The following is an 11,609-nucleotide window of genomic DNA, read 5'->3' on the forward strand; positions in this document are numbered from 1 at the left end:
GATTCTCTCTCCTCTTTTATTTTAAACTTCTCAAAAAAAAAAAAAAAAAGTCACCTGCATAATGTTCCACTTCCTTGTAATACTTTCATTCCTCAGTCTGGCTCCTATGACCCAACCACAATTGCTCTTGCTAAGGTTGCCTATAAGTGCCATAATTGCTCAAGTCTGGAATGTTCTGCAGTTCTCACCTCTTTACGTCTTATTGCCATTCAACACTCTCACCCTCTTCTATACTCTTTCCTGGACTTCACTGATTCCAGGATTCTGGGTTTTCTCCACTTCTGTGAGCATTCCCTCTCAATCCCCTTTGCTATCGTCTCTCCCCTTCCTTGAGTCCTAAATGTCAGAGTTTTTTCAGGTTCAGCCTTGAGTATCCTTTCTTCCTAGGTAATTTCTATGACTTTAGAAATTATAGTCCACCCCTATGTCACCTATGACTTTAAGTGCCATCTGAGACATCTTTTTGGATCTCCAAACCTACATGCTTAACTATTACCTGACATCTTTACTTGGTTGTTCCACAGGCACCTCAGATTTAACAATTTGAAAACCAAACATTTGATCTCCACTGCCCCCAGCCTATGTATTCCTTCAGGGGTCCTCATTTCAGGAAAGTATACAAAACATCTGCCCACATGCTCATATTAGAAACTTGGTAAATGTCCTTAACATTTTATCCAGACATTCATTTTCTTCAGTCCTATGAGCACTGCTTCGAAATTAAATGTTGACTCTACCCAAACTTCTCCCTCTCCATACCACATCATTTCTTGTATAGCCTCCTGTTGGTCTTCTCTTTGCTATAGTTGCCCATTTCAATCTAATCCCTACAGAGAAGTCACAATCATCTTTTAAAATGTTAGCTATGACACATCATTTGACATTTCAATGTCTTCTGCATCATACTTTAGATAAAATCTGTCCTCTGTAAAGTAGACAATAAGGCCTATCATGATTTGGATCTTGCCCATCTCTCCAACCTCTTCTCACACTGCCTCACCTCAAGCACTGTCCTGCCACAGGGCACATGCTCTTGAGAACACCTCCTCCCCCATTCTTCACATCACTAAGCCCTATTCATCTGTCAAGTCCCTGCTTAAATGTAATGTCACCAAGCAGACTTTTCTTACCCTCATCAATCTAAATTACTATCAATCTAAGTACATTAATATCATGAACATATTAATTTCTGTTTAGTTGTTTAATATTCATATTCCCCATCAGATTATAAGCTCTTTTAAGGTGGAGATCATGTGTTTCTGGTTTGCCTATTCCTCTGGTGCCTAGTTTTGTGTCCAGCAAATAGTGGTTACATGGGTGTATTAGTTCCCTATTGCTGCTGTAACAAATGACCATAAACTTAGTGGCTTTTTCTTTTTTTCTCTTTTTTTTTTTTTGAGATGGAGTCTTCCTCTGTTGCCCAGGCTGGAGTGGTGCAATCTCAGCTCACTGCAACCTCCACCTCCTGGTTCAAGTGATTCTCCTACCTCAGCCTCCCGAGTAGTTGGGATTACAGGCACACGCCACTACACCAGCTAATTTTTGTATTTTTAGTACAGACTGGGTTTCACCATGTTGGCCAGGCTGGTCTCAAACTCCTGAACTCAGGCGATCTGTCCTCCTTGGCCTCCCAAAGTTAGTGGCTTTAAACAACACAAATGTATTCTCTGACAGTTCTGGGTATCAGAAGTCCTACATAAGTCTTACAGGGCAAAAATCAAGGTGTCAGCAGAGTTGGTTCCTTCTGGAGGCTCTAGAGGAGAATCTAGTTTCTTGCCTTTTCCAGCTACCACAGCTGCATTCCTTTCTCTTTCTCTACCTTCAAACCCAGTAGTGTAGCATCTTCAAATCTCTCTGCTTCTGTCTTCATATCACCTTCTGTCTTATTCCTACTCTCTCTCTCTTTCCCCTCATCTCAAGATCCTTAACTCAGTCACATTTGTAAAGCCCTTTTGACCATATAAAGCAACATATTTACAACTTCTGGATATTAGGAACTGATGATTCTTGGGGACCATTATTTAGCCTACCACAGTAATTGTTGAGTGAATTAATGAGTGGAGGGAGAGAGCCAGGAATGTTTCACAGGGGGAGAAATGTTTAAACTGTAATATGACAGATTAATAGGTATTTACCAGGCAGACAAACAAAGGTTGCATTCATTCTAGGAACAGAGAAGTACATGGACAAAGGGCTAGAAGTAAGAGAAAGCAGGTTTTGTTTGGAGAAGGAAGCAATACTGTCTTCTTGTACCGAGAGTTTGAGAAAGGATTTGAAATGAGCAGAGAAGTCAAGGCTGAATTCTACATCACTGGAGATGTAGAAGACTGTGTAAAGACTGTGGATGTTACCTTTAGGTGAGTCAATGCTGAGTCATCTGCATGCTTATTACAATTCATTTACTCAAGATTTAACAAGCAATCATTGAGCAGGTTTTTTATGCCAAGAAATGGTTAGGTACCACCTAAAACAGATACCATTAAACCTAAACAGACCAAAATGGCAGCATAAGAGAGAAGGGATAAAATATTGACTGGCTGTTAGAACATTAGTTTGGTGGTGCCTTATGTACCAGCAGGGGTAACATGTGAAAGGTCTTATAGAAGCTCTGTGTCTTTGTGGCATTCTTCTATGTTTTAAGATATTTTAAAATAAAAGTAATGCAAATTAGAAAATGTAAGCATGAAAAACAAAGAAAATAAAGATACATTTCTACTATTCAGAGATAAACACAATGAATATTTTGGTATATATACTTCTAGAACTTATTTAATATTATGCACATATGAAATTTATTACAAAGTATTTATTATGAGATATTGAGATATGCTAAAAGAAACAGAGAAAAATATAATGAAAATCCAGGTACCCACTACCCAGCTTAAGAAATAAAACATCATCAATACAGTGAAGATTCCCTGTTTACACACATTTCTGAATTTCCATCTCTTTCTTTTTTTTGGAATAAAAAAATGTATTACAAAAATAATACATACTTGTTAAAAAATTCAAACAATACAGAAATAAAAGCACAATATCCCACCCAGTATACATAACAAACACAGAAGCCCCCTCCCCTCCAATCCCATTCCTGGGGGGTTATCATTGTGAACAGTTAGCGGATATCCTTTCAGACTTTTACCTTTGCATGCAGAAGTATATATAAAAACACATATAAATAAACACACATGGTTCTGTGTCTTACAAAAATGGAATCACATGTATCTGTTATATATGATTCTTCAATTTCTTTCTTCATTCACACATTACACAGATTTCTAAAACACAAACCTGATTACATCACTCCTCTAAGAGCTTATTTCCCATAATATAAAAATCATACACATTAACATCAAACACAAAGCTTGTGATGATAAACTTCCTGCCCATCTTTCAGTCTCATCACTAGCCATTCCAGCATTAAAGGACTGGAATATAAACCATCCTAAATCCTTCCTGGAACACGGCAGTTACAAACAAACAAACTAGAAACACATTCTGCCATTTCTAGACTGTGGCCTTTCCCATTCATGTTATACTTTGCCTGGACTTTTCCATCTGGCAAACTTCTACTAATTCCAAAACAATCAGCTCGCAAATTATCTCTAGGAAGACTTCCCTGACTTTTCAGACATGATTACTCCTCTATTTCCCCTATACTTTACAGCAAGCTTCTTAATTGCATTTATCTCACAGTACTATAATGATTTATTAACATGTTTTGAATTCCACTTCCCCTTCCCCAACTCGATGGTGAGCTCTTTGGGTAACAGGGATTTGTCTTATTTACCTTTGCATCCCAAGGATCTGATAGAGTGCTTATCATGAAAAGCAGATGCTCAGTAACATATCTGTTGAGGGTTTTATGATTCTAGGAACATTTACTGAGTACCTACTATGCACAGAACCATATCCTAAGCATGAACAGAAACACAAGACACAGTCATTGCCCTAAGAAACTTACCATTTTCCTACCATTTCCCCTGAGGCGGGAGGGACAGAAAACATTTAGATGGCAACATTATCATTTCTGACATATAGGCTGTTTCAAAGTTTACGGTAATTTGCCTCAAACCCATTTAGGAACTAGGCATTGCATAATTAAATAATAAAATAATGGGCAGTTTGTCACATAGGTTTAAGTGTAGCAGAGTCCACTAGAACCCAAGTCTCCGTCCCAGCAGGAAGGCTCTTATCTGTTCCAGCCTGTAAATTAAAAAAGTGAGATGATACCATGCTTGGAATTTTTTTTTTTTTTTTTTTTTTTTGAGATGGAGTCTCACTCTTTCACCCAGGCTGGAGTGCAGTGGCATGATCTCCACTCACTGCAACCTCTGCCTCCCGGGTTCCAGTGATTCTCCTGCCTTAGCCTCCCGAGTAGCTGGGATTACAGGCATGCACCACCACGCCTGGCTAAATTTCGTATTTTTAATAGAGATGAGGTTTTGCCATGTTGGCCAAGCTGGTCTCGAACTTCTGACCTCAGGTGATCCGCCCACCTCGGCCTCCCAGAGTGCTGAGATTACAGGTGTGAGCCACCATGCCCAGCTGGAAATTTCTGATGCTGCTGAAGCTTGTGTCTTGGGTGTTCGACTTGGGATCAGGCTCCTCATAGCTCCCATAACTGATGTTGCTATCCTCCAAACTGTAGGAAGCCTCCCCACTCTCTCCCTCATAGGACATCATGCTTTCTTCATTTTCCATGCCCATCCTTGTGTTCTCCTGAAGCATGCTGAAGCATGTGGGGTTGTTTGGGTTTTATTCCACCAGATCCACATCAGAGTCACTTCCACTTTCACTCAGCTGGATGGCAGAGAAAGAATTGTCTCCTTCTTCATCACTCCCAGCATCTTCCTCATCATCTTCTCCTTCAGACATAAGCAAATCCTCATACAGGACACTGGCTTGAGGCTGTTGTACAGTTCCTTCCTCTTCATCTGCAAGATCACCGTCTCCATCTTCACCTTCTGGGGTGGGAGACTTAGGTTTCCCATCCTCCTCCTCATCATCATACCCTTCAATATCTACATCAGAGTCCTCCTCGCCCAGCCTACCTCGGCCCTGGCACATCTGCTTTTCTGGAGTGGCAGTGGGAATATCCAAGACAGACATATTGCTCTCATCTTGAAATACAGAGGTATCTCGAGACATACTGAGGCATGTGTTGGTATCATACAAATCAGGAGGCGGAGGTGTATAGGGCCCTGGGGTCATTGGGTCCAGGCTTTCTAACTCTGCTTCCTCCAAAGCTGCTTCTTTAGCTGTACAAATATCCTTCTCAAGTTGAGTCAACTGCTCATCATACTCAGTCAACGTCTGGTAACAGACGTTCACAATCTCCTGGGCAGTCTTAGTATACTGACTCTCAGGTCCATTATACTTAACACTGTTGGCCAGAATAAGGTTTACATCATCTAGAAAACTCTCCCGACTCTGATACTTGTGCTTGGAGATGTTCTTATGTATGGTCTCTAAATCCACCGGATTGACAATCACTTTGTAATAATCTGGAACAAACTTCTTATTAACTGGGTGATGAAATGGCCAAGAATCTGGAACTGCCATCATTTTCTGGGTGACAATGTTGTCCAGAATGAAAGAAAATGCCACTTGGTCATCATCATCCAGCAAGGGGTTGATAGCTTTCTCTAAGCGAGCTAATTTGTCTCCTTTCTCTCTGAGTTTTTCATCACAGAGATCCAGCATGGATTGAGAGATCTGAGTCAATGAGTGTTTTGGACCATTGTAGGTTGCACTGTTTTTCACAATTAGCTCCAGATGCTCTCTGAACTCTTCCCGAGATGGGTAGAGGCATTTACGCACATTTTCACGGAGTGTTTGTAGGTCCATTGGCCGAGTGATGATTTTGTAGTAGTCCTTTACAACCTTTGCATTGACTGGAGTGTGGAAAGGGTATGTATTTGGAAGATCTCTCATGTCATTGATGATAGACTCCAAGATGGATGACAGCGTCACCATAGGGTCTGTGCGGCGTCGGTGGATGGACTTATGAGGTCTATTCAAATAGTCACAATGAACAGTGGTTCCAACTCGCCGTTTCTTCTTTGGAGGAAGCTGCTGTTTAGGAAACTTGAGAACCAGAGATTTTCTGCGAACCTCATCCGCATTCTCAATTAGCTGTTTCCCCAAGACAATTTTGGTCCCTTCAACCTTGATAAGTTCTTCATTATCATTATGAATGACTGTCTTTTCCAACTCCTCCTCCTGCTCTTCTGTCATGGCAACAGGGTTGGAAGGTGGCACATTTGTTTGATAATAGAGGGGGCAGAATTTGTTAGTCCTCATGTGTCCAATGGCACCACATGCCCCACATTTCAGTTTTAGGTCAGGACGCTCCTTCATTTTCTTGGGCTTCTTCTCAGGAGGACCCCTAAGTTTCTCCTTTTCCTGGTTCCGCTTAAGCCGCCTCAGTTGCTCTTGAATCCTCCGCCGCTCCTTTCGCATCTCTTCCCGATGTTGTTCATCAAAAAGGGCAAATTTTTGAATGAATTCCTCATCTTTTGTAGTCCGTATGCGTACATAGGCATCAATGACAGCTGGTTTTCGGACTGTCTCACAGCGAACATACTCTTTCCCCTCTTCATCTCGAAATGTGCGATAAATCTTGAGACAGTGTCCAGTGGCAGAAGAGTTAAGGCTTGTCACGGAAGCTGTGTCATCATCTCTGTGATTGTTTCCTGATGCTGCTGAGCCTGCTGCCAGTAGCATTCGCTGTAGTTCCTTCCGCTCCTGCTCCTCCCATTCACGTGACAGCTGAGAGCTGGTTTTCTTGTTCTGCAACATATTCTCAATGCTCTTTCCCATTTCTTCAAAGTCACTATCTTCAGCTGAGCTGCTGTCTGTGTCACTTGATAAGACTTCAGTTGATGACAGAACCTTGTTCTGTAGGTCAAAGATGCGCTGACATTCCTCTTTGTAACGCTCTTGATGCTCAGCCACAGAAAACCTTGATCCACGGGCAAATTTACTCATGGGCCCCTCTCCAGAACGAGCCTGTTCTGTTGACATTGTGCGCACCACATCAATCACTTCCCAGCGGGACAACTTTTTAATCTCTTCCTCTGGCACACCAAATTTACGTAGAAGTTGTTTGGCATTTTTCAGGGAAAGGCGACGAAGGTCTGCATCTGTTCCTGTCACTGTCTTCTTCACTGCCTGCGGCTCTTTATCATCCTTCTGCTGTGTTGGTTTATTTGGAATCTTCACATAGGAGAATCCTTCACCACACCCTGTGGGATCTGCCACCCCAGTCACCTCTAGGAGACACTTGCCCTTCATGGCAGCAATGAAGGCCCTTGTGGTGTTCCAAGGAGCAGTGTGAACTTCATCATCAATCTTCATCTGGAAATCTTCCTCATTTTCTTCTTCTGGAGCAAAAAAGGATTTCTCACCATAGCCAGCATCCTTCAGTCGTTGCTCTGCAGCTATCATACTATAATAAGCACAGCACTGCTCTGGTGACACCATAGCTCTGATCTCTTCTTCCGTTGGTAAACGAAAATCAGACTTAAGCACCCACCAGTTTGAATCCATCCCTGTGCGTTTGAAGTCAGCGCAGAGCTTTAGCCTCTTCCGGATGCTGCTTTCTGAATGGGAAGGAAAGGCTTTTTTTATATCTTCCATTCGTATCCTCCGTGGCCGATCTTTACTCTTCCAGAAAAGGCGGTAAATAAAAACCTGTAGAAAGTCTCGAATATGCGTATTGGCCCTTTTGGAGTTAGGCCCAGGAACTTCAAACAAGGGACACTGCTGGCCAACCACAAAAATATCCACTAATTCCCGAATATAGTAACCCTGTCTTGTCCGAATGATCAAGAAATCAGTTTCTGGCATCTTATGAAGATAAATTGGAGCACGAAAAAGGTTGTTCTCAAATGCCTGCAGTAATTGGCCAGGATGGAGAGAGCCCAGGAAAGGAGATGTATGGCAGTAAACAGTTTCCCCATATTTACAATCTGGTGCTCCAGGATCTTTTCCAGGTTTCCGTTTATAATAGTTCTTTATCTTGGTTGCCATGCCAACCTGCATCATTAAGGGTCCATTTTCCTCACTATATTCTGCAAGAATAAGATCTCCATCTTTGCCTGTGAGATCCTGAGGTGTGCGCATAAAAAACAACTCTCCACCACCTGAAGCTTGCCTCTCTTGTTCTCTCATCTTGGCCTTTTTTTTGATGTGCTTTAGCAAAGGTTGGACTGAATGGGGACCTGGCTGAGAGAGTGCACCGAATGAGTACTTTTTCAGAGGTGGGCGATGGAACTGCCGGATTTTGATGGGCCCCATGTGGGTGGGAAAGAAGGGTTGCCATAATTCCACAGCAGGAATTGAATGCTGGATAATATTCCCTCCAAAGGTGCCTCGAAGACCCTGTTGCTTGGGGTAATAATACTCATCACTAGAGAGATTCCATGGATCTTTCACTTCTGGCTGAGACATGTTCTGCTGTGGTTCCTCCTTGATGACTCCTGTTTTCCCCAAGAGAATTCGACTCTTCTTCAGAGATGATTCCCTCTTACTCTCCTTGGAGGGGGAGTTAGAGGTGGCCTCCTCCTTCTCATCAGGAATTTCCAAAATGAGGTTCTCATCATTGGGATCAAGTGTCAAAACAGGAGGTTCCAAAAGCCGGGGCATGGCCTGAGCATCCCAAATGATATTGTCCTCCCAGCGTCCATACACCAGATCCTCATTGTCAATGGGAAAAATAGAGTACCAAGGTTTGTCATCATCCAGAGTGGCTGCAAAACCTTGCTGAACATTGTAAGCCATCGCATTCCTAGTCATGCTAGAAGGCAGCCAGCCTGCCAGGCTTGCACGCTGAGGTTTTGTCCCTTTGTGTTTGACATCCTCCCCATCCCAGATGATATTATCCTCCCAATGCTGCTGTGTCACCATCAGGAAGTTTTCATCAGCCAGAAGATCAGTGCCATTGCTTTCCTCAAGTTTCCTAAATTTCTCTATCATTCTAGATTTTGTCACAGGTTCATGCTCTGTTTTTCTCAGTTTGAAGCCATAGTCAAACCCACTGCCATCTTCAGAGACACCCAGCATATCATACCACAGTTGGGCAGGCCCATAACGCCACTCAGCCACTCTTGGTTTGGTATCTGTCACTTTATCTACATCTCCAGTTGATTGGGAAAATTTGGACTCCACAGGAACCATCATCGTGATTTCATCATCGGAGAGACACTGCTCTGGAGGTGGTCGTGGAGCATAGTCATAGTTCCACAAAGACTTCTGGCTGACTTCTGATTCTACTGAGCATTCCACCTCCTGGATCTGCTCTTCCTGTATCAGCTCACGATGCTTCTTCCTCTTTCTCCGAGCACTCCGCCAAACAGATGGGACATTCTTCCCTGGTCCAAAAAGACGTAGGAAGCGTAACACCTTTCCAGGTCGAAATTCTGGAAAAAGTTCTGTGACACTTGGCAACAGCTTGGTGGCATCATGCTGCATAATCCCAGTTAACGGAAGGGTCAGCTTTCCATCCTCAGATTCTGCCTGTGTTGCTTCCTGAGGTCCCATCTCAGATTCTGAGTCAGAGTAACTACTGAAGACCACTTTCTCTGCGGCCAAAAAGGAAGGGGCAATGATGGAGGGCAAGATGATGCCTTCGCCATTTTCAGACACACAGGTAATAGCATCCTGGTCCTTATCCTTCTTCATTGGTCCCGGGGGTGGAGGTGGAGGAGGCATCAACTTGCAATCACTGTCTTCGCAATTAGCATCATAGTCATCTTCATCATAATCTGAGTGGCGAAGGAGCTGCAAGCTCCCTATCGTCTGCTGGTATTTTCGGCTTTCATCTTCTGCCATCTCGTTGATGTCTGAATAGTCCATAGCTGCTTCTGTACTCCTAATCCACCCTTCATCATTTACCACGGCACCGGCAGTCCCGGTCAATTCTTCATTTGCCGTAAGTTCAGTGATCAGGCTGCCCAGCCCCAAAGCCCCCAAGCCTGCTAAGTGCTTCCTACACTCATCATCCAAGACGCTCTCCCCCTCCAGCTGCCCCGCTCCACTGATGTTGCCGAAAAGGATACCCGCTAAAGAAAATGGGCCGCCTCCAGCCGAATCCTCCTCGCTGTCCGTGTCCGACATGATGGCGGCAGCAGTGATGGTAGCTACTGCCCTCAGCAGCAAATCGCAGCCGGGTCCCACAGACCGGAAATAAAACAACAGTCGCCCGGAAGTGACTTACTGAGCTCCCTTACCCTACCAGCCTCTACCGGAAACTGAATAAAGGTGGGGGAGGGGCGAAGGCGGGTGTGGAGGGGGCGGGACCGGAAAACACTTTTTTTTTTTTTTTGACGTGGAGTCTCGCAGTGTCACCCAGGGTGGAGTGCAGTGGCAGGATCTCGGCTCGCTGCAAGCTCCGCCTTCCAGGTTCATGCCATTCTCCTGCCTCAGCCTCCTGTGTAGCAAGGACTATAGGCGCTCGCCACCACACCCAGCTAATTTTTTTTTCTTTTGTATTTTTAGTAGAGCTGGGGTTTCACCATGTTAGCCAGGATGATCTCGGACTCCTGACCTCGTGATCTGTCCGCCTTGGCCTCCCGAACTGCTGGGATTACAGGCGTAAGCCACCGCGCCCGGCCTGTTTGCTTGTTTTTGAGACAAAGTCTCGCTCTGTCGCCCCACGCTCCAGTGCAGTGGCGCAGTCTAGGCTCACTGAAACCTCCGCCTCACTAGTTCAAGAGAATCTCCTGCCTCAGCCTCCCTAGTAGCTAGGATTACAGGCATGAGCCACCATGCTTGGCTAATTTTTTTGTATTTTAGTGGAGACAAGATTTCACCATACTGGCCAGGCTGGTCTGAAACTCCTGACCTCAGATGGTCAGCCCACCTGTGTCTCCCAAAGTGCTGGGATTACAGGCGTGAGCCACTGCACCCAGCCTCCATAAATCTTTTTTTAAATTTTTATTTATTTATTTATTTATTTTTGAGACGGAGTCTTGCTCTGCCGCCCAGGCTGGAGTGCAGTGGCCGGATCTCAGCTCACTGCAAGCTCCGCCTCCTGGGTTTACGCCATTCTCCTGCCTCAGCCTCCCGAGTAGCTGGGACTACAGGCGCCCGCCAGGTCGCCCGGCTAGTTTTTTGTATTTTTTTTTTTTTTTTTTTTGAGACGGAGTCTCGCTGTGCTCCCAGGCTGGAGTGCAGTGGCGTGATCTCGGCTCACTGCAAGCTCCGCCTCCCGGGTTCATGCCATTCTCCCGCCTCAGCCTCCCAAGTAGCTGAGACTACAGGCGCCCGCCACCACGCCCGGCTAGTTTTTTGTATTTTTAGTAGAGACGGGGTTTCACCATGTTAGCCAGGATAGTCTCGATCTCCTGACCTCGTGATCCACCCGCCTCGGCCTCCCAAAGTGCTGGGATTACAGGCTTGAGCCACCGCGCCCGGCCCATAAATCTCTTTATACATGAACTAAATATGTATGCTTCTTCAAATAATCTATAATATTGTCATGCTTTACAATTTTGTATAAAAGGCATTATACCGTGTGTACTCGTTTTTTTACCTTCCTTTTTTTTTAAGAGATGGGAATCTCACTATGTTGGCTAAGCTGGTCTTAAACTCCTCCTGGCCTC

At 44.3% G+C, this 11,609-nt stretch overlaps 1 protein-coding gene across 1 annotated transcript; it reads right to left on the reverse strand.

The window, feature by feature from the left end:
• Positions 1-1,832: 1,832 nt before the first annotated feature.
• Positions 1,833-10,269, reverse strand: TAF1L (TATA-box binding protein associated factor 1 like). Its single transcript, XM_021927457.2, has one exon. It carries the CDS (start codon positions 10,120-10,122, stop codon positions 4,759-4,761), a length of 5,364 nt encoding a protein of 1,787 aa, XP_021783149.2. The 5' UTR covers positions 10,123-10,269; the 3' UTR covers positions 1,833-4,758.
• Positions 10,270-11,609: the final 1,340 nt, after the last annotated feature.

This window comes from Papio anubis, chromosome 13 (assembly GCF_008728515.1).
Source record: "Papio anubis isolate 15944 chromosome 13, Panubis1.0, whole genome shotgun sequence".
Lineage (NCBI taxonomy): Eukaryota > Metazoa > Chordata > Mammalia > Primates > Cercopithecidae > Papio > Papio anubis.

What these genes read in the sequence shown, in the direction of transcription:
- TAF1L (XM_021927457.2), bottom strand. Translation starts at nt 10,122, where the DNA reads ATGTCGGACACGGACAGCGAGGAGGATTCGGCTGGAGGCGGCCCATTT.